Source organism: Delphinus delphis, chromosome 20, assembly GCF_949987515.2.
Source record: "Delphinus delphis chromosome 20, mDelDel1.2, whole genome shotgun sequence".
Taxonomy (NCBI): Eukaryota; Metazoa; Chordata; class Mammalia; order Artiodactyla; family Delphinidae; genus Delphinus; species Delphinus delphis.
Genome location: NC_082702.1, coordinates 54,753,632 through 54,775,389, shown reverse-complemented (window position 1 = coordinate 54,775,389; position 21,758 = coordinate 54,753,632). Strand labels below are relative to the sequence as shown.

The following is a 21,758-nucleotide window of genomic DNA, read 5'->3' as shown; positions in this document are numbered from 1 at the left end:
GGAAGCTCCTGGAGCCATACGGTCCAGTCACGTTATAAAAGAGGTCGGGGGTTCTGTCCAAGGTCACAGAAGCAACTCCAGTGGCGGCCCAGGCGGTGAGTGGGATTGAGGGGCTTGGAAGTCAGGTGCCTGGACAGGAACCGCAGCTCCATCCTGACCCCGCGTGCTCTTGTGGAGGTTACCCAACTTCACCTTGAGAGTTTTCTCACCAGTAAATGGGGCAGCGATAGCATCTACCTCTTCCATATGACAGCATCTGTAAAGCCTCGGGTGCAGGGCCTCCAGAGCCTCTAGCCTCTCAGCTATTTCCTCTGCCCCCACGTCCCTCCCAGGTCCCCTCGTTGACAGCGGCACTGGTTGAAAGGGAGGGAGCACGGACCCAGCGGACAGGCAGAGGGAAAGCCCAGCCTGAGGCCGGATGGGCTGGAGGAGAACAGGCCACCTGGGCCGGCCTTCCAGTTATTTCTCCAGATGAGTCGACCCAAGTGCACCGAGGTTAAGCGGCAGCTGAGGCCACACACACCCGGGGCCGGGAGGTGGCTTGGAGGGAGGGGAGGCGATTCCAGGGCTCCATCGTCTGCTCCGGCCTGGCCCAGCTTCCCAGCCCACCAGGGAGAGCAGTCTGTAGTTCTAAACCCTAGAACTGCTGAGGGAGCAGGGAGCGTCCGGCCACAGGGTGTGGAGCTGCGGGCTGGTGTGGTCCTCAAGCCCCCCTGGCCCCAGGTCCCCAGACCTCAAAGCTGCCTCTACTCCCGCTCAACAGGCCCTGCCCAGGCTGGGGTGGCGCCCAGGCCTGCAGACCTGTGCGTGGGTGTGTGTGCACGTGTGCGTGTGTGCACATGTGAAGTGTACAGCATTTCCCTCCACACCCAAGGTCCTTGGAGAGCCCGGTAGTCCCCACAGACTCACTGCAGCCCCCGAGGAGAAGGAAGGAGACCCGCCCACCTGGCCTGAGAGGCCGGCTAGGCAGCCCCCATCCAGCGGGCACAGGGGCTCGGGCCGGTCACAGCCTCAGCCGCTGTGACAGCTGGGGCGGCCGGAGAAAGCCTGGGCTCAGCTCTGCGTGAGCCTCCTGCTGGCGCCCAGCGCTGCCCCACCCACTCGCGGGAACCCAGAGGACGCAGAGGGCAGGAACTGGGGCTGCCGCCCGCCCGGGGCCGCCTCTTCTCCCAAAGCCACCCTTCCCGGCAGCGGCTGGCCGGACCCAGCTGGCTCTACGGGCCTCGTGGCTGCCTCCTCTGGCCAGGTGCCACCCTTCTCCCCCCACCCTGCCGGGCGAGTCCTGGGAAAGGAAGGAGACCAGGGAGGACAGGCTCCCACACCCGCCGCCCGAGACACCACACTGCCACCCCCAGGCGCGAAGGCTGGGCGACGACGCAGTGATTCTGTGAGGAGGCTCCAGCCAAGCCCCGGCCACCACGGGGGCTTCTCCCTTCACAAACCGAGGGGCTACGACTCCCCTCTTCCCCGCCAGAAAGCCAACAACACACAGAACTACCAGAAACAGCTTCTTTATGCAAACCCCGAATATGCAGCCGCCCCACCTCTCCAGCACTCCAGGCCCTCCCTCCACCCCCAGCTTCACCCTGTGTCCCCGTGCGCCACCCTCCCCCGCCCCGTGCCCCCGCCCAGAAACGGCCCTCCTCCAGCAAGCTCCGCCTGGGCTCAGGGACCTCGGGCCGGACGTCTGTTTCAGTTTCTGAACTTGCCCACCAGTGGTTTCGAGGGCCAGGCCCCCAGGCCCTGCTGGTCCAGGAGGAGAGACAGCTGCTGGCGAGCCTCCTGGTAGGGCCCAGCCTAGGGCAGGAGATGAGACGGTGGAGAGAGGGTGCCTGCTGGGGGTGCAGGAGGAAGGGGGCTGCGGGCAGGGAAGCAGCTGACCTTGGCTGCCTCGTAGGTCTTCAAGGCCAGGAGGTGGGACTTCCCCAGAGCACGGGCAGCCTGGCGGAAGGCCCAGAGAAAGGCAGCCTTGCAGAGGCGGGATGGAGGCCCCAGGGCAGCGCTGGGGATGGAGAGAAAGGGACCGAACGTCGGGGGAGGGCAAGGGAGGACAAAACTAACAGGCCCACTCCATGCCCCGCACACCACCCACGCCGTGACAATCCGGGGGGTGGGTCACGGGGTGGGTCACATTACCGGTAAGAGGCTGGCAGCTAGATGCGATCTCTTTCCCCATGGGCAGGGGGCCGGGGACCCCCACCACCAGGCGCCCTTCCCGCTGCCACCCAGCCCGGGCCCCGCTCACTCGGCCTTCACACGCCCGGTGGCCACATCCACCACCTCGACGTCAGGGTCCCCCAGGCTCCAGTTGAGGCTCAGGCCCTGGCAGGTGTTGGAGGGGAGGTCGGAGGGGGCCACCGAGGGCCCCGCAAACAGGTGCAGCATGGTCCGGGTGTAGGGGGGCGGCAGGCATGGCCCCAAGGCGCCGTCGAGGTCAGGCCGGGCGTGGATGGCCCTGCCCAGGGCCGGGGTGTTCTGGCAGGGGTCGGCTGGGGGGACAGAAGGCCCAGGACGAGACCTGAGTCTCCGCCACGCTCCCCCGCACCCGCATCCCCCCACCCCACCCCCCAGCCCGCCCCAGCCCGCCTCAGCCCTCCCGCCCTCGGGCCTCACCCAGGACCAGGCTGCTGGCATAGACGGGGGGCAGGAAGTGGGCCAGCAGTGCACCGCCCAGCCCCAGCACGGCCCAGCGTGCCAACTTGTCGCTGGCTGAGAGGCAGCCCACGTGGGTGTCGCGGAGCGCAGGGGCCACGTAGCACACGGGCATCAGCCGCCCCTGGATGTGGGCCTGCAGGCGGAGGTGGCAGCTGTGCGGGAGGAGGACGCGGGGCTCAGGGCCGCTCTCCCCACCCCCGCCCACACGGCCCTCCCCGGGCGCGCCACATACTAGATGTCGTGGGCAGCTCCCTTGGGGGTGTTGCTGACGTACAGGTGCAGGAAGATCCGGGGCTTGAGGGCGAAGGGGGGCCCGGACCCCGGCTGGGGGACCACCACAGACTGCTCCTTGCCCTTGGGGCCCCCCTGCGTGGCCAGCAAGAGCTGCCGGAACAGGAACCTGGGGGCGGAGGGAGCAGCAGCTGGGGCGGCCCGGCCCACCCGGAGCGGCCGCAGAGGGTCCCCCGACCCCTCACCTCAGCAGGGCCCGGCGGGCCACCACCAGCCCGTGGCCGTCGTGGAGCTGTCGGCCCGAGAAGTCCAGCCACCCGGCACAGCTGCCACTGCCGGTGCCCAGCGCCACCAGCTGGTAGATCTCCTTGGCGTGGCCCTGGGCGCCCGGGACCTCTGCGGGGAAGGGGGCCGAGATGACTAGACTGAGGCAAGAGGCCCAGAGGCCTTCCGAGGTGAGGGGCAGGGCCAGCCCTACCTCTCTCCAGGATGACTGCGGCCACAGTCCCCTTGCAGGCCCAGTACTGCGAGCTCGCGTCCACCAGGCGGTCAAAGCCGGCGCTGACCACGGCCGCGCAGCGCTGCTCGTGGGTCAGGATGTTCTCTGTGGGTGAGGGAGAGGGCGGCGGTGGGGGGCCCACAGGCCACGCCCCTCCCGTGCCAGGGGTCAGGTCAATGGGGGCCCACCTACCAATGCTCAGGGGGGCGAGTGGAGGCCAGCTGGGGGTCTTTGGGGTCTCTGGAAGACAGACAAGGGGCGGGCTGCCGTAGGTGCTGGGGTCTGCCCTCCTGTCCTGTGTCCTTCAGGAATCCCAGAAGTCCCACTGGCAAGCAGTGTGTGTGTGTGTGGGGGGCTCATCCTCCAGAAGCCCAAAGTTCCTGGGCTGCCCCCAGCAGTCCCTGTCCTCAGGAACTGCTAACATCCTTCAAAGGACGTTAGGGCCAGGTCAGCTCCCTGCGGGCCGGGTCCTGATGCCCAGATGGTCTCCGCAGCGACTCCCCCCTCCCCACACACGTGCATCTGCCCCCCGCCGGGGCTCAGGGCCCTGGGTCCCCTCCCCCGGTACCTGGGCTCTCCAGCCGATGCTGGATGTAGTGGAGGGCAGCCAGCGCTGCCTGCTGCTCGGCCTCTGCCCTACTGTAGGCGGTGCCCGCAGGGCAGACCACCCCATCCAGCTCCACGGACATGGAGAAGGGCAAGCAGGGGTCTGGGGAAGGAGGAGCTGAGAAGTAGCACCACGCACCTTGTCCGCATCATGGGCCCCTTCTAGGAGGGCCATGACACCTGCCAGTGAGCAGGACAAGAATGACAAGGTGACAGGCCTGCGGACCTCCACCCAGGCCATGCCCACTCAGAATCCTCACTAGGCCTTCTGAAACAGCACCCTATGACCCCACTTTACAGAGGGGGCACACAAGGGGCAGGTAGCGTGCCCAGGTGGTGCCAGGACCCACATCCAGGGCTGCACTGTTCCCAGGATGAAGGTCCCCTGTCTTCCCCCAAACACACAGCTCTATTTCTTTTCTACATTTGAAAGGGTCACCTTCCAAACCCTACCACTTCAGGTGTTACTTATGACACAACAGAGACAGATGAAAAATCCTAGAACTGGGATCACTTGGTCAAAGGGCATAAATTTAGTTCCGTTCGTGGTATTTGCTGGTACCTGCTGCTAAACTGCTTGCCCAAAGGTCTCCCTTTTAGAAGAGAACCCACATTTCAGTACCCCACCCTAGCACAGAGATTCACCTACTTTAAAAGGGCATCAAAAATGCCAACTAGGGGCTTCCCTGGTGGCGCAGTGGCTGAGAGTCCGCCTGCCGATGCGGAGGACATGGGTTCGTGCCCCAGTCCGGGAGGATCCCACATGCTGCGGAGCGGCTGGGCCCGTGAGCCATGGCCGCTGGGCCTGCGCGCCTGGAGCCTGTGCTCTGCAGCGGGAGAGGCCACAACAGTGAGAAGCCCGCGTACCGCAAAAAAAAAAAAAAAAAGAAAAAATGCCAACTAGTAGATGCAGAAGGAAGGCTAGCATCAGGAATCCACGGCAGCCAGCGGGGTGACAATTAAATCTGGCAACAATTATCAAAGGCTGCTACAGCCACGAGGTGATGGTGTTCTGGGGAACAGGATAGTCACGCCATCTGGAGATGCCCCCCTCGGATGACTGATGACGCACCCAGGGGGAAGTGAAGACACCTGGCAGACGCCACCCTAGTGAGGCCCTCCCAGCTGACATCCCAGGGGTAGGACAAACAGGTCTCGGGTCTGCTGGTGGGATGCACAGCCAGGGCCACGAGGTTCCTACAGGCGCTCCTGCCAGGTATGCATCACCTGAACCCAATCCTGCGGAAACAGACCCAAGTGAACGGAATTTCTGCAGGACAACCGGCCCTTACTTTGCAAAAACATCAACGTCCTGAAGCCAGAGACACTCCGAGGAATTGTTTCAGATGAAAGGACATTAAAGAGGTGTAAGAGCTAATGTGATAGGTCCTGCTGGGTTGGGAAAAAATGGCCCTTATTGTGACCAGTGGGAAAAATTGAATGTGAATGGTAATTAGCTAATAGGATCATATCAATGTCCAACTTCCAGAATTCGATCACTGGACTGCCATTCTATAAGACGATGTCCTTGTTCTTAGGAAATACATCCTGAAGTGTTTAAGGAGCAGTCAATCAGTGTTCAGATTGAGCACGACAAATTAATGTGGATATTCATATATAACTATATAGAAGGGAGGGAGGGAGAGAGACATACACAAAGTAAGTGTGGCAAATGTGAACTGCAGACACTGGATGAAGACTTTGTGGGAGCTCTTTTATACTCTTCTTTGAAATTTTACCAAAATAAAAAATAAAAATGACTGAAAATATGCCCATGCATGTGAACAGTGGAAAGGGGGACCTTAGGCAGAAGGGAGGGGCCGATATTACCCAGTGGTTCAGCACAGGCTCTGAATGCAGAGTGCCCCCTCTGGGGCTACAGCCCCTCTGGCCTCAGTCTGTAAAGTGGTGGTAACGGTATTGTGCTCCCTCGAGGAATACTTGTGAGGACTCCAGGAGTTACTGTCTGAAGGCCTTCAAACAACACCGGGCCCATCTCCAGAACTCGTGAACGCTAGCTAGCATCACTGCTGTTGAATCGAGGTCCTTACTTCTGTGTTCCCGATGCTCTGGCATTTGGGGATTTGATCCTGGAGAGATCGACCCTCCCAGGGCTAGCTAATTCCTGGACATAGCAGATGAGTCCCCTGCAAGCACGCCCTTTCATATAGAAACCAACCAATCCAGAGCTCGTGCCCCAACCATCAAACTCTCACACAAGCCAACACTCCCCACACCCTAAATCACCCCCCCCCAGGCCAGGCACTAGACAACTAGGAACCAACCCCTAACCCCTAAACTTACTGTCTTGCCTTCCTCAATCCTAAACTTACTCAGCGTCCCTACGCTGCCTCAACCGTTCTGTCCCAAGAAAACCCCATAAAGGCTGTGGGTTGGGCTCTGCCCTCTCCTCTACCTCCGGACCACCCCCATCCTTTCCCACATGGTCTGGCATGGCAAGCTGTGCTTCCTGTTTCTAGGGATCTGTATTTCCTTTTTCCTTCATGGCAATCATTCTCACGTCTGCTGTTCTTGCCATACCTGATTAAAACAAATCCCGGATAGATTTTGAACACATTATCTCGTTTTGAGCTGTTCCGTTGGGGTTCTCCTAGGAGGTTTTACAAATGCTCCCAAAAGCTTAAGCGATGATTCTCTTGCTGCCTCATGAGAAGCAGGGAATGTCCTGGCTTAAAGTTGGGAACCTGAATTTAGGACCTGGTGTATTGCTCTTGGGGAGGGCAGGGGGAGGACTGTAATGATTACATCTCTTTGCGGTGTTGCCATCATCACGCTGTGCTTGATAATGTCTTTGACTTTGGGGCTGGCCCTCGCTCAGGTATCTCCTCTCCAGTGCTGGCATGGCAACTCTAACTGTATGTAACTGGCCCTCAGAAAAGCCTGCTGAAAGGCTGGGGTAGCTTGAGGCAGGTCCTTTAAGCAACCCAAGCTTCAGATGTGGCCATGACCTGCCAGTTAGAAACCTGACGTACCTGGTGCTCCTGGCGCCACGCTGCTCACAGCAGGGCCTACCCTCGGGCCCCAGGCTCAGGCCCAACTCACAGTCCTCCTCCCTTCATCTGGGGTCGGCCCAGGGCACGCGGCCGTCCCAGCCCCCTGGGCCTCACCTGCTGTTTGGTTCTCTCGGAAGATCAGGGAGACTCCCAGAGTGGCCGCGCACTGAGTAAGCAAGGCCACGGCCTGGCCCGGTGGCGGGTCTTTGATCTGTAGGCCCAGCTGTCTGGCCGCCGTCGGGAACTCTCCGGCGGGCCCGGCGGACGGAAAGGAGACCCTGTGGGACCTCCGCATCCTTCCCCTCGAGTCTTCCTGTGCCCTGGCTGCCCCCAGTTCCCAGACACGGGCCCCCACCCCGGGCCCACCATGCCCCGTCGCCGAGGCCTGGAGCTGCCCGCCCTGCTCGGCGTCGTCTGAGTTCGGAGTGGGCACGATCTCCCAGGGGTCTTGGCCCAGGTTGGCTGAAGGCCTCCTGGGGCTGGGACCAGGGCTGATCTGCAATGACGCCGCCAGGCGGGTCTTCCTGCGGGCACCGGCGTTCGCGCCCAGGGCTGCGCTGGCCTGTGAAGCCATGGCCGGACGCGAGGACCCGAGACGACAGTGCGCACGTTCTCACGCCACCCGGGCCCTTTTACACGCGAAAGCGAGCTCGCGCATGGGGAGCACGTGACACGACAGACAGCGCATGGAGAGCTCCGCCTCCTACCTCTCTCCTAGCCAATGAGAGCCCATAAAGCTGTGGCCGACAGTGTGCCCAGCCAATGGAAAGGCCAGTCTCCCAAACCGTTGGATGTGGACTGAGCGGCCACCTGACCAACATCCTACATCCGGGGGGCGGGGCTTCAGGTGTGAGGTGGGGATGGGGCACTGGGCACTCCCATTAGCTTCTTCTCTGCCGTTGCCTGGTATTGGGGAGGCAAAGACCAGGGGAAGGGTCTGGGGACACAAGTCCAGCACCTCACCCCTGCTCCCATCCTAGGATGCCTCCCAAATCACGCCATATCATGCCAGCCTGCCCCCAGCTGCTTGATTGAACCTGGCGGGGGCGGAGGGGCGGGGGGAGGTGGAAAGTCAGGCCTCTTTTGATAAATGAAGGTGTTTTCAATTGCAGCAGCCCCACAGAATCTTTAGGACCTACATTTAAAAACTGTTCACCGTAGGCCTTCCTGAAACCAACTGTAAATGCTCGATGTGTGCTCTAGCTAAAATTACTCATCTGGTACCCTGTCCACCCATCCACCCCCCGATTTTTTTTTTTTTTTTCCAGAAGGGATTTTGGGTTGGTTCCTAAAAATATCGCAAGACAGCAGTGCTTTAAGATGAGGGACTAGGGATGAAGGAGATAAAACAAAAATAAAATGAAGTTAGGGATGAAGACAATTTACATATGGCCTGCTACGATGCAACGCAGTTACTCGAAGGGGTTGGAAATTTTAACAGTCTTCGAGGCAGTGAATGGGAAAACGTGACCAATGATTCAGTTTACCGTCTGTAAGCTTTGTCACTGTTGCCGCGGCTGCTGATTGCTACCTTCGGGTCTGAGAACACTAGCCAGGATTGGGGCAGTGTGGATACAGAGGCATAGGAGGAGCAGTTGGTAGAACCAGTAACATTTGACTCGGGAAGAGCAGCTGCGGGGAGCGGCATAGATGCAAACTCCCAAACGTTTCAAGGATTGGCATCAGGAATTATGGTTTTTCTTTCGTGTGTAGCCCAGAGAGCAGAATTATACCTAGTAGAGGAGCAGCATAGCAGGTGTTCAGTAGTGGAATGAGGACTACACAAATCCACAAAGACTTCACCAGAGTCACCAAACCCAGAAACGTCACCAGCAGGAAACTACACAAACAAATGGTGATATATTCAGACAATGGACTATTACTCAGTAATAATTTTTTAAAAAAATAAACAAGCTAACTTTGTGCTAACAATCACATATGCGTGTTGAGTGAAAGAAGCCAGACTAAAAAGACTATCTTCCACATGATGCTATTTATATAAAGTTCTGGAGCTGCCAAAATTCATCTGTGGTGATGAGTCAGAATCGTGGTAACTTCTTCAAGGAGGTATTGACTGGCAAGAGGCACCAGGGAATTTTCTGCAGTGATGGAAATGTTCTCTGTCTTGATCTGGGTGGTAGTTATGTGGGTTTATATGTATGTAAGAACTTGATGAGTGTACACTTAAGACTTGTACACTTTACTGCATGTTAAGTATATATCAGTAACAGGAGGAAATCTAACAGCTTGTTTATAGAAAGGGAAGAAGGAAGGAGGAAATGGAATTGGCCTCCCCGAGCAGAAGCTGGATGGGTGATGTGAATAATGATGTGGTAGGCAAAATAATGGTACCCCCAAGATGTCCACATCATGATCGCCTCAGCCTATGACTCTGTTACATCATATGGCAAGGGGAAATTACGATTGCACATGGAATTAAGGCTTCTAATCAGCTGAGTTTAAGAGAGGGAGATTAGCTGGGTGGGCCCAATGTAATCACAAGGGTCCTTAAACCAGAAAGAGACCGAAGAGTCAAAATCAGAGATGGCCTGTGAGAAAGATTCAACTGGTCATTGCTGCCTTTGAAGACGGAAGGGGACCATGAGCCCAGGTGTGTAGGCAGCTTTCAGAGCTGAAAAAGGCGAAAAAAAAAAAAAAAAAGATAAGTCTCCCCACAGCCTTCGGAAAGGAACACAGCCCTACTGACATCCTGATTTTAACCCAGTGAGACCCATTTCAGGCTTCTGACCTCCAGAACTGTATGATGTTTTGTTGTCTAAAGCCACTAAGTTTGTGGTAATTTGTTACAACAGCAATAGGAAACTAGTATAAAAGGCCTTCAATATTTTTGGCATATATACCCCTAAAATAATTTTGAAAGACTATGTATCCCCCAATTATTTAGTCACACGGAGTTATGAAAGGTGCAATTTCTAGTTTATTGTATATTGTAATCATCTTTCCAATATGTTTTCACCAAAACCACGGAGATGCAGACTTAGCTTATTCCATTTAGGAAAAACACCCTCCAAATGATTTAATCATCAAAGCTTACTCTCATAGACAAAGCACTCAGCTAAAATGGAATTACTTCTCATCAGAAATAGTCTGACTTAGCTTTTTCAATTGAAGTAAATGTGTTGATACTTTCTCAGAAGAGCCATCTCATTCATGCCCTCTTCCGTTGATTCAAACATGCATGAAGCATCTTCTAGCTGTTTGGGATATGTCAGGGACCAACACAGACAGAAGAATCCCTGCCCTCGTAGAGGGACTTCTGGACTCTATTTCTAAGGTAGCTGAGAAGGCTGACCTAGAGGTTGAAGTCTCAGTAATATCAAGTGTCACAGCCAGCAGTTTTCTTCCTTTTTCCTTTTCTTTTTAAAAAAGATTCTTTACTGAAGTATAACATACACGCAGAAAAGTGCACGGATCATTCAATGAATTTTCACACACGGCACAGAGCCATGTAACCAGGACTCAGATGAACGAACATAACACTGTGAGCCCCTGGGACTTCCCCGGCGGTCCAGTTGTGAAGACTCTGCTTCCACTACAGGGGTCATGGGTTCGATCCCTGGTTGGGGAACTGAGATCCCGCATGCTGCAGCCAAAAATAATAATAACAATAATAAAAATAATAAAGAATTGAAAAAATATAATATATAAACAGACCCTCTCCTGAACCCTTCCATCACTACTTCTTACTGAGCCTGCTTTTCTTAGTCTTATGTGAACTTTCTCCTGCAGGGACTCTGCTTTTTGGAATAGCCCCCTTGTTCTGCGCTCATCTCAGGCAACACTCCACGGAGGAGAAAAAAGCTCGAAGCTTCCGAAGCCAAGCACCTCCCAGATAAAATCTATATAGATGGAAGCCAAGAATTTGGAAATTGACTCTTGAAAGTAATGGTTCTCAAAGTGTAGTGCCCAGACCAGCAGCATCAGCATCACTGGAAACTCATTAGAAATGCAAATTTTGGGGGGGAAGGGGAGGGTGGGACGAATTGGGAGATTAGGTTTGACATAAATACACTACCATGTGTAAAATAGATAGCTAGTGGGAACCTGCTGTATAGCACAGGGAGTGCAGGTCGGTGCTCTGTGACGACTTAGATGGGTGGGTTGGGGGTGGGGGTGGGAGGGAGGTCCAAGAGGGAGAGGATATAGGTACACAGACAGCTGATTCACTTCATTGTACAGAAGAAACTAACACAACATTGTAAAGCAATTTTACTCCAATTAAAAAAAAATGGAATTAAATTTAAAATAAGTAATATGTGGAATTCTTAAAAAAAAAGAAGTAGCAAAAAGTTTGTAAGAAGAAAGTTTTTTTCTGGGACTAAATTCTAAGAGGAATTCATTTAAATGAAAAAAAAGTTGAATAAAAAAAAAAAGAAATGCAAATTCCTGGATCACATCCCAGACCTACTGAACCAGAAAACGCTGGGGGTGTGGCCCAGCAAAAGGTTATAACAAGCCCTCCAGGGGATTCTGATGCATGCTCAGGTCTGAAAACTACTGGGCTGGATAAGGGTAATATTTATGATCGCACAGTAGCTCTTAAAGCTTGGCCCCCAGACAACCAGTATCAGCGTCACCTGGGAACTCAGGAATACAAATTATCAGGCCCCACCCCGGGCTCAGTGAATCAGAAACTCTGTTGTTGTTGTTTGTTTGTTTTTTTGCGGTAAGCAGGCCTCTCACTGTTGTGGCCTCTCCCGTTGCGGAGCCTGTGCTCCGGACGCGCCGGCTCAGCGGCCATGGCTCACGGGCCCAGCCGCTCCGCGGCATAGGGAGATCTTCGCGGACCGGGGCACGAACCCGTGTCCCCTGCATCGGCAGGTGGACTCTCAACCACTGCGCCACCAGGGAAGCCCAGAAACTCTGTTTTAACACACCCTCCAGTTGATGCTGATGCATGCTAGAATCTGGGAACCAGTGCCTAAAGCTGTATTTGCCTGACTACTGGGAAAGCCTCATGCATTCCCAGCAGTACCTGTACTCCTATTTGGAAAGCCTGCTTCACAGGATATAAAGACAGTCAGTAGGATTCCTACTGACCAATAAAGTGCCTGGCTTATAGTAGGTGCTCAGTGTTTGTTGAGTGAATTAATGCAACAATTCTGTAAAGTAGGAAGTTAGTTAAGCAGAGGTGAGTTTCGCACGCCCGTCAACCTGGACTTCACTATTGGGATTTGAAGGCATTTGATTTCTACGGCCCACAGCGTCGCCTGCACTCGCATTCCCCCTCCGCCCGGGAGGTGGCGCTCTGGAGCGCCCGTGAGGCCAGGCTGGGAGGCGGGACTTCCTGCCTTTCAGGGAGCACTTCCGGCCCAGCCCAAGCGACGGGTAAACGCCGTTGTCGGGCGGTCCTGTCGAGGGCGCCGGAGCGAGGTTGGTACTCTCGGGCTCCCTCGTGGCTCGAGGGTCAGGCGAGCGTCACGCGGAGGTTCGTTTCCCAGACGAGCACGGAACGGCCGGGGCCACGTAAGTACGCGCGCCGCCCGGACGGGACGGAGAGGCAGGTCGCTCTGCTCAAGTCCACGGGCGCCAAGCTTTGTGGCTTTGGGACAAGTCGCCCAGGGTTTACAAAGTGGGGTATTAGCAGCCGCTGGCTCATGGGGTGGGGAACATCCCACCGATGTAAAGCGTGGTAGCAACAGCTGTCTGGCGCACGGCGCTTGATGCAAGACCTCTGTTATTGTTGTTGCGTTGAAATTCTGGGGCCTGGAGGTGGAGTGGGAAGAGGTGGATAGGGAGGGAGTGGGCGAGTAGATGTCTGAGGGGAAGAGCCGCCCGGATCCCCTCTCCCATCCCATTGCAGGCGCACTTTTTGTCGTGCCCGGCCTGGCATGAATGCAGACCCGACTGACTTTGCAGCCTTGGCGGTCTAAACGGGCCGAGAGAGCCCAGGGCGAGGGCGGGAAGTCGAGGCTGTCTTGTCTCGGGGCTTCTCTGAGGTCGTGGGCTCCACCAGCGCCTTCAGCCTGCCTGCGTTTGTTTGGCTCCTTTTTCCTCTCCTTCATTCATTCCTGGATTTGTTCCTTCGGTTTTTGGTTTTTTTTGTTTTTTAAAAAAAATTTTAGGGCTTACCTGGTGGCGCAGTGGTTAAGAATCCACCTGCCAATGCACGGGACACAGGTTCAAGTCCTGGTCCGGGAAGATCCCACATGCCGTGGAACAAGTAAGTCAGTGCTCCACAACTACTGAGCCTGCGCTCTAGAGCCCGCGAGCCACAACTACTGAAGCCCGCGTGCCTAGAGCCCGTGCTCTGCAACAAGAGAAGCCACTGCAATGAGAAGCCCGCGCATCGCCACGAAGAGTAGCCCCCGCTCGCCACAACTAGAGAAAGCCCGCGCGCAGCAACGAAGACCCAATGCAGCCAAAAATAAATAAATAAAATAAATAAAATTTTAAAAAAAGAACAATGAGTAACATTTGTTTAAAATTTTTTTTAATTTATTTATTTAAATTTTAATTTAATTTAAATTTTTTCATTTTTAATTTATTTAATTTTTGGCTGCGTTGGGTCTTCGTTGCTGCGCACGGGTTTTTCTCTAGTTGTGGCGAGCGGGGGCTGCTCATTGCGGTGGCTTCTCTGTTGCGGAGCACGGGCTCTAGGCGCGCGGGTTTCAGTACTTGTGGTGCACGGGCTTCAGTAGTTGTGGCTCACGGGCTCTAGAGCACGGGCTCAGTAGTTGCGGCCCACGGGCTTAGCTGCTCCATGGCATGTGGGATCTTCCCGGACCAGGGCTCGAATGTGTGTCGCCTGCATTGGCAGGCAGACCCTTAACCACTGCACCACCAGGGAAGCCCTGTTCCTTCAGTTTTTATGTACTGATTGTTACCATGTAGTAAGTACCAAGGCACTGGGGATAAAGGCTCTTCCCCATGGGGACTCAGAGCAGTTTGGAATTAAACGGCTTTACCTTTAAATATCTAATCCCACATTGCGATGTGTGCTCTGGAGAAGGGATGCAGGGTGTTGTGGGATAGTATTGGGAGAACTGGGAGAGGCTTCCTGACTGAAAATCTGAAGGATGAGGAGGATTTTGTAGGTGGGTAGGAAGGGCAATGGTGTTCCTTTTAAGCGGAGAGATAGCGTGAAAGGGTCCTGCAGTGAAAAGACGCATTCCCGCCACTGTCCTCTCCTGCTGCGGAGGAGAATGGCCGCAACAGCCAGATGCCAGGAACTCAGAAATGAATCAGATACAGTTCCTGCCCCTGGAGAGCAGTCTCGAAGAAGAAATAAGGCTGTACCTATAAACCACAATTAGAATGAGGCTGACACATGCCCTAAGAAACACACATTCATTCAGTTGGCAAGTATTTCCTGGCATGTACTGTGTGGTGGGCACTTTGCCAGGTGCTGAGGGTACATGGATGTCCGGAGGTTACAGTACGATGCAGCTGCAGTTCCGAGGGGAACAGTTTTTGCTTCTGAGAGTCTAAGACTGGTGTTTGCTTCTGGTGCGTGGGAGAGTGGTGGTGCAGAACTTGGATTTGGAATCAGGGCGGGGATCAGGCTGCTGGCCTCGGGCAAGTTGCTCTTTCCCGAGCCTCAGTTTCCTGAACTCCATAATCGGGGCAGAAGAGTACAACCCGTAGTGCCGTGTCTGGCAGGTGCTGGCGCTCAGTGAGTGAGCTCTGCTCTTATTTTTGCAGGTAATAAAAAAGAGGGATGATGGCTGTTTATCCTTCTGGAGCACTTTGTACTGACCAAAGCCCTTTGACATAAGTTTATTATTATTCAACACACAGTCAGTTCCTTTTTCTGGAAGGTACTGTACTTGACAGTGGGAAGGCAGACAGATAAGACTCGTCTCTGGCTTTGGGGAACTTGAGTTTGTCTTGGGAGCGTAGCGTAGAGTGTGGGGTGTGTAGTCTATGAACGTGTAATTATAATTAATACATACGAGCATGCTGGAAGCGGACCCCTCGCCACCTGTCTGACTTCGGCCTGTCACTCACCTCCTAGTTCGGTCCATGGCTGCCCAGTTGTTTCTCACACGCTTCCTGCCCCAGAACTTCTGCACTTGCTGTACCCTCTTCCCAGCGGCCTTGTCATTAGCTCAGGGTATGCCGAGCGCCACCTTCTTACGATGCTAAGACCACACCCCTCGGCCACCGCCATCCCCTCCCTCCTGGCTGGTTGGTTGGTTTTAACGTAGCGCTTATTACTATCAGGCGTTAGGCGACATAGTCATTTGTTCTTTGTTATCTGCTTCCCCAGAGAAATTGTACTCCTCTTAGGGTGCTCTTCGCCCTCCAGGAACCCCGGAAGTGGCTGTCAGGTTCAGGTCTCCGAGGAAGGCCAGGGTGGTTCCTGTTTTCCAGGATGGACTTCCCCAGCTCCCTCCCGCCCTCGTTGTTTACGACTGGCCCCCTTGGTCTGAGCGATGTCCCTGACGTGTCCTTCATGTGCAGCTGGAGAGACGCGCTGACCCTGCCGGAGTCCCTGCCCCAAGGTTCTGAGGTGAGGTTGGCGGGGAGAGCCTTGGTGGCTGCAGGGTGGGTGCCGTCCCTTGGCCCCCCATCCTAGCATTCACACCAGTTGGCAGGAGTGCAGAGTGGGGTGGCATTGGCACAAATCTGCTAAGACACAGGCTGAGCCAGAATCCCGTCCTTTGGGGACCTGGGATGCCCTGCCATCCGCAGAGGGTTTACTGAGCGGGAGCTGTTGGCCCCCATCTTTTTTTCCTCTATTTGTCCAACAGATACTCACTGAACAGCCCTTACTATGTGCCAGGTGCCTTACCAGGCCCTGGGAATCCAGAATGAGTAAGTCAGATGCGCTCCCAGCCCCATGGAACAGAGTTAGGTTGAGTGAGAATAGACAAATGGATAAAATCATTACAAAGTGAGAACAGCTCTGAGCGAAACCAGAAGGGTGCCGAAACCGTACGGTAGGGGTGAGGTGGGGAGGGGAGGGGAGATCTGGGACACGAAGGACGCCAGCTCTTTCCCCGGAAGCCTAAGCCATCCGGCTGCCACTTGGAGACAGGCTGGTTAAGGATTACGCCCGGCAGAGGCAAGTGGGCGAGAAATTTAAAAGAGACGCTGGCATTGGGCGGGAGGGGCTCCCTTGACAAGGAAGGGCTTACGTCAGATCCGCCCCTGCGGGAGCCTTGCTCGCCTGCCTGCTGCTCTTCCGTCCCCAGGTGTGGAGCTGAGCTGTCTCAGGCCAGCCCCGCAGTGGGATGGAGCAGCCTGTGGGCGTCCCAAGTAAGTGACCACAAGGTCTCCTGAGTGTAAGTGAGACTCAAAGGCCAGGGGCGCCTGCGAGAGCCTGTGCAGCCTGGAGGTCGAGAGCACAGACTGAAGTCAGACTGCCTGGGTTCAAATCCCAGGCCTTCTCTTTAGTGGCTGCTGCCTGGGACAAGGGACGGCCTCGCTGTGCCTCCATTGTCTTCACCATTAAAGTGACGATGGGGCTTCCCTGTGGCGCAGTGGTTGAGAGTCCGCCTGCCGATGCAGGGGAGTACCAGTTTGGCCGGTGCCTTGGGGGGATTAAATGAGTTAATAAAAGACAAGAGTGGGTGACGGCGCCTGGCCCGGCACACACTCACTGTTCTCTCGTGGCCACGGTTGTGTTTCCTCAGAACACGGCGCCGCACGTGGCCAAGGGCCTGCTCTGGGAGCCGGACACCCCTGGGCCGCTGCCCTTGCTGCCTCCTGGTGCCGGTAAGAATCTCGGCCTTGGGGCCCCCTCCCAAGCTGCTCCCCGCTGCCCCTCTCCCCCAACTCCCGCGCGAGGCCTTTCCTCTCCCTGCTAATTCTGCCCTACAGGGCCCTTGGCACCTCTAGGCACCTAGGGCACCTGGTTCCATTTCCGGGCCCTTCCGCAGCCTCACTCTCCCCTCAGATCCCTGGGACCCCGGTGTGACTGCCCAGGATCTGCTTTTCCGGGGAGGTTACCAGTTCCGTAGACAGCCCCAAGCCGTGCTGGACGTTACTGAGCAGGTAAGCGGCCCCACGGCGGACAGTGCCACGCGGCCAGGGCTGTGCCTAGTGACCTGGCCTCCTTTCCTCCTGCAGCTCAGCCGGTTCTTGTGGGACCATGGGGACATAGCCTTTGCACCCCTGGGGAAGCTGATGCTGGAGAATTTCAAACTGGAGGGAGCACGGGTGAGTAACCCCTGGCCAGCCAGGAGAGGGGGCTCCCCACTTCCCGTCGGGGTAAGCCCTAGGGCATGTGAGCTTGACGAGGCCTTTCCACACAGAGCCGCTCTAAGAAGAAGACAGTGGTCAGCGTGAAGAGGCTACTCCAGGACCTCGGTGGACACCAGCCCTGGGGGCAAGTGGCTAGTGAGAAAGGATGGGATGGGTGTGCCTAGCTGGTGGTGGGGCTATGGAGGGAACCAGGGCCTGGATGCTGGTTTCCATCAAACTGCTTCCACACCCCCCGTGCAGTCATGAGCCACGCCGCCCCATACAGAACTCCCAGCTGCAGCAGCCACGTAAGGGAAAAAGAATGGAAGTTCACGCGCTGCAGGCACGGCTGCATCCAGGTGCTCAGATGCTAACAGGGCTCTGCCTCTTTATTTCCTCATCCTCCTGCCTCTGCTTGGCTCAATTCCTAGACAGACTGTTTGCAAGCGGCAGCAGGATGGTTTACGATTCCAGGGAAAGGGCTAGTGTCCTTCCTGAGGCACCAGCAGAAGTCCCGGGAACGGTGCGGTCGGCTTGCCTCGGCTTGGGTGTCATGCCCGCCGTGAGCCGATCCCTGTGGCCGGGCCTGGATCGTGTGACTGCAGCACAGGAATCGGGCGGGCTGGTTTCCCAGAGGAAGAAGTTCTAGGGTGACCGAGAATGCGTCTGCTACACCTGGCCTCCCTCGGGATGGTACCCGCCCTCTTCCCCATCACCCACAGCCTGACCCTCCTCCTCTCGCCCCCAGCTGTCCCTGGGCTTACCTCAGCCACCGCCAGCGCCGGTTCTCCATCCTTGGGGGCCCGATCCTCAGCACGTCGGTGGCGAGCCTCCTGGGGGAGCTGCTGCATGAGGAGCTGGCCCTGCGGTGGGAGCAGCTGCTCCTGGACGACGCCTGCACTGGGGGCGCGCTGGCCTGGGTGCCCGGCAGGACGCCCGGGGCTGGGCAGCTGGTCTATCCTGCAGGAGGCGCCCTGGACAGGCTGTGTATCCTCCCTCGCTGGGCATGCTCTAGGGACAGGTGGGAAGTTGGGAGCCTTGAGTGGCCATAACGCATGAACATATCCTTAGCGAGATGCCCAGACTTCCAGAAGGTCAACCTGACCCCAGGCAGTGAGCCCCGGGTTCTCGGAGACCCTGGCCATATCCGGCTCCGGGGACCTGTCCGGCAGGTGGTGACCCGCACCGTGCAGGGAGAAGGTAAGGCCCATAGACACCTCCCCCGTCCACTCACTGACCTGTTGCCTGACTCTACCCTGACCCTGACCCTCTCCATCCCTCAGCTCTGCTGGCTGTCCGCTCTGACTACCACTGTGCCCTGTGGAAGGTCAGTAAGCAGGGGCAGCCGGCCCCTCTCCAGGTGTTGCAGGTCGAGAAGGGGGCCACAGGGATCAGCCTCAGGTGAGGGGCTCACTGAGGCTGGTCTCTGTGGAGATGGGCGTGGGAGAAGGGCGTGGCCCGGCATTCATCACGTGTGTGCCCTGTAGCCCTCACCTGCCTGGAGAGCTGGCCATCTGCAGCCGTTCCGGAGCCATCTGTCTGTGGACTCCCCAGGACGGGTAACGCCCCTTCCCCATAAAAACCCTCCACCCCAACCAACGGCTCCCGCAGAACCCGGCCCATGTCCTGGACACCAGGCCAGGTCACCCCAGCCTCCCCCCATCAGCCGGTCTCCCCACCATGGCTGGCCTGTCTCCCCAAGGCTGCAGCAAATCTACAAGGACCCCGAGACCCTTGTGTTCCGGGACCCCTCTCCCTGGCGTTGGGCAGACTTCACCGCCCACCCTCGAGTGCTGACTGTGGGTGATCGCACCGGAGTGAAGATGGTGGACACTCAGGTGAGGGGACAAAGCAGGTCCTTGGTGGGGGTGGGGGGGCTTCCCCCTTGAGGTCGTGATGAGCTGCAGGGCCAGCGAGCCCCGGGCCAGCTGCAGCAGGTGGCACCAGAGATGGTGGACTGTGGGCTGGCTGACCTGGCCGTGTCCCCCAGGGCCCGCAAGGCTGTGGTCTGCTGCTTTTTCGTGGAGGGGCAGAAGCGTCATGCCAGAAAGGGGAACGGGTCCTGCTCACCCAGTACCTGGGGGAGTGCGGCCCCGAGTGTCTGCACCCCACGCTCCACCTCATCTGCACCCAGGTGAGCGACACCTTCCCCTTCTCTCCGTCCTGCACCATCGCAGGCGGTCACTGGAGACGGTCCTGGACAGCTGCTGGGGAAGGGGGAAGGGCGTGGGCATGGGGGCAATGGCCAGAGCTGGACAGTCCCCCCGTGTCCGGAAGGGGAGAGGAGGTCTGGCTCCACCCCGCCCCCTCAGGACCCTGGGTGTTAGTGGGTGTGTCTCAGGCGTATGTGCCAGGGTCAGGTGAGGTTGGGGGAGGCTGGGTGAAAGCCTCTCTTGAGAACCCTTCTCCCAGCAAGGCCATCAGGACAGGGGACAGTGCCACCTGCTCGGGGGTGCCTCCTGTGCGGGGCTGGGCAGCTGACGCTGCAGAGGTGGTCAGGGCCGGTCCTGGAGTGCTGAGACTTAGCCTGAGAGCCACATGGGGCCCCAGAGGGGGCCACCCAGGGGGACCTGTCCCGTCCCTCTCTCCCACTCCTCAGTCACGGCCCCTCTGTCTTCTTCCTGGGCCTCCAGTTCTCGCTCTACCTGGTGGATGAGCGCCTCCCCTTGGTGCCCCTGCTGAAGTGGAACCACGGCCTCCCCTCCGCGCCCCTGTTGGCCCGGCTGCTGCCCCCGCCCCGCACAGGCCTCCCGCGGCCGCTGCTCCTGGCAGGCCAGGGTGGGGAGCTGCAGCTGCTGCACATCGCAGGTGAGGGGCGGCGCAGGCGGGGGGCGGGCAGGAGGGCGGGCGGGGCCGGGCCTGGGCAGGGCCTCAGCTGTCTGTCCCTCCTCCAGGAGAGGGGGCCTCCACACCCCGGCTGGCAGGGCCCCCCCAGTCTCTCCCTTCCAGGAGCGACTCCCTCTCTGCCTTCCCCCCACTGGAGCCCAAGAGTCAGTGGCGGCTGCAGGAACGTCTGACAGCACCAGCCATAGGTGCGCTGGGGCAGGGGAGTGGGTTTGAGGAGCCGCACCCGCACCAGGCCGTAGGGTCATGGTCCTTCCACCTCCAGGTCTGGCCGCCGCCATCCCACCCTCCGCTAACACACCGGTGCTGTCGCTCTTCCAACTTTCGGCGGCTGGAGACGTCTTCCACCAGGGCCTCCACCTCCAGGCAGACCCCGGGCCTGACTCTTCTGCCCCCACGGCTTCCTGGACCCCCCAGGCCACTGCCTCCTGCAGCCGGTGGCTGAAGGCCCTGCTGGAGGTGCCCCCGGCTCCCCCCGTGTGGGCTGCACCCACCTTCTCCCACCGCCGCCTGCTGGGCTGCTTTGAGCCCCAGAAGGCAGAGGGCAAAGCGCCAGAGGGTCTCCGCACGGCCATGGCCAAAGGGCGTCTCCTGCAGCTGAGGGACCTGGGCTTGCTCCCCACGGAAGAGCGGGCCCCAGCCCCCGAGCCAGGCCCCGAGGACGAGCTCAGCGAGCGTTTGGAGGCAGCCTGGGAGGGCCAGGCGGCGGCCTGGTGGGAGAGGCGGCGGGGCAGCAGCCTGGGGCCCGGCAAACAGCCCAAGCGGCACAAGCGCCGGACTCAGCTGTCCAACACCTTCTCCTCGCTCAGCGGCCGCTTAGACCTCTCAGACGCCGCCAGCCCCCCTCCCAGCCCAGAGCGGACACTCCCTGCGGCCAGGCCTCAGCCTCCAGTGACCCCGCCCTCCCAGGAGTCCACCCAGGAGCTGTGGGCCCGGGCCGTCCCCTCGGAGCGGCAGCAGACCCTCCGGGACTACATGGCTGAGCTGCCGCTCCGGGGGGATGCCCCGGGGGGTGCCTCTGTGCCTTCCTCCCAGACCTCCAGTGTCCGGGCCACCCCCTCCCGGCAGCGGGCAGCCGTCCGCTCCGGCTCGCAGCCACACTGCAAGAAGCCCCGCATGGGCTTCTGAGACCCGGGGAAGCTGCCCCCCACCTCCGGGGAGCCCTTTGTCCTGGATAAGCTGTGCTTTTTGTGGTTGAAACGGGAAACAGAACAGTCGCCAGGGTGCAGACCTTCCTGCTTTCCGAAGGCCTTCGTGACTGCGGGAGACATTCAGAAGCGATTTGAATCCACGTTGGAGGAAGAAGGACAAGGTAGTCATTTCTCCTGCAGCTCGTGCTCCCAGGGGCACGTTGAGAAGTCCTGGGAGCCCCGTCCTGAAGGTCAGTGTCGCCGGGATCCCCTCCAGCCGACAGTGTTGTGCCGGAAAGCAGGGGCTCCAGGCGGCCGAGGGCTCCGCCACGCACGGGCCCCTGGGGACGTGGCAGGTGATGGTGAAGTGAGCTGCCCAGCCTGCCGGTGCTCCGCTGCTGGGTGTCGGCAGCTCGCTGCTGGTGGTTAGGTGTGTGTGTGTGAAGCGGTTTCTAGCACCATCTAATGTTTTATAGAGGGAGGCACTTTGGACCCACGTTTAGGGGTTGAATAAACTGTCAGCTGAGCCTGGTTTTGAACGATCAAGTTTCTCAGGCCGGGCTGCGTCCCCTTACTTGGCTTTTGACATAGTGCGTCAGGTTCGCTTTCTTCGCAGCTCTGTGGCTC

The 21,758-nt window shown here is 57.9% G+C and overlaps 2 protein-coding genes across 5 annotated transcripts; one reads left to right on the top strand and one right to left on the bottom strand.

The window, feature by feature from the left end:
* Positions 1-1,644: 1,644 nt before the first annotated feature.
* ADAD2 (adenosine deaminase domain containing 2) lies at positions 1,645-7,579 on the bottom strand. The gene is made up of 10 exons (XM_059999305.1): positions 7,120-7,579; positions 3,954-4,094; positions 3,578-3,625; positions 3,365-3,490; positions 3,132-3,282; positions 2,888-3,055; positions 2,614-2,840; positions 2,246-2,489; positions 1,882-2,002; positions 1,645-1,797 (listed from the first exon to the last, which is right to left on the bottom strand). Exons 1-10 carry the CDS (start codon positions 7,577-7,579, stop codon positions 1,693-1,695), a joined length of 1,791 nt encoding a protein of 596 aa, XP_059855288.1. The 3' UTR covers positions 1,645-1,692.
* A 4,779-nt stretch (positions 7,580-12,358) lies between these two features.
* Positions 12,359-21,726, top strand: TAF1C (TATA-box binding protein associated factor, RNA polymerase I subunit C). 4 transcript variants are annotated; one of them, XM_059999025.1, is made up of 15 exons: positions 12,359-12,492; positions 15,239-15,481; positions 16,608-16,689; positions 16,871-16,968; positions 17,044-17,133; positions 17,229-17,302; positions 17,906-18,144; positions 18,241-18,357; positions 18,441-18,558; positions 18,645-18,716; positions 18,860-18,995; positions 19,148-19,291; positions 19,791-19,965; positions 20,052-20,189; positions 20,267-21,726. In XM_059999025.1, exons 2-15 carry the CDS (start codon positions 15,344-15,346, stop codon positions 21,127-21,129), a joined length of 2,484 nt encoding a protein of 827 aa, XP_059855008.1. In that variant the 5' UTR covers positions 12,359-12,492; positions 15,239-15,343; the 3' UTR covers positions 21,130-21,726. The 4 variants fall into 4 exon arrangements, with proteins under 4 accessions (XP_059855008.1, XP_059855007.1, XP_059855006.1 ...); XM_059999024.1 differs by having other exon boundaries at positions 15,278-15,481; positions 16,871-17,133; positions 18,441-18,484; positions 18,645-18,995; XM_059999023.1 differs by having other exon boundaries at positions 16,871-17,133; positions 18,441-18,484; positions 18,645-18,995.
* Positions 21,727-21,758: the final 32 nt, after the last annotated feature.

Excerpts from the sequence above, each read along its gene's own strand:
- TAF1C (XM_059999024.1), top strand. The coding sequence starts at position 15,344 with ATGGACTTCCCCAGCTCCCTCCCGCCCTCGTTGTTTACGACTGGCCCC. Across the intron at positions 18,145-18,240 it reads AGGCGCCCTGGACAGGCTGT|ACTTCCAGAAGGTCAACCTG; the intron begins GTATCCTCCCTC and ends CGAGATGCCCAG. Across the intron at positions 18,996-19,147 it reads TGAAGATGGTGGACACTCAG|GGCCCGCAAGGCTGTGGTCT; the intron begins GTGAGGGGACAA and ends CGTGTCCCCCAG.
- ADAD2 (XM_059999305.1), bottom strand. The coding sequence starts at position 7,579 with ATGGCTTCACAGGCCAGCGCAGCCCTGGGCGCGAACGCCGGTGCCCGC. Across the intron at positions 3,626-3,953 it reads GCATCGGCTGGAGAGCCCAG|AGACCCCAAAGACCCCCAGC; the intron begins GTACCGGGGGAG and ends TCTGTCTTCCAG. Across the intron at positions 3,283-3,364 it reads CGCAGTCATCCTGGAGAGAG|AGGTCCCGGGCGCCCAGGGC; the intron begins GTAGGGCTGGCC and ends CCTTCCCCGCAG.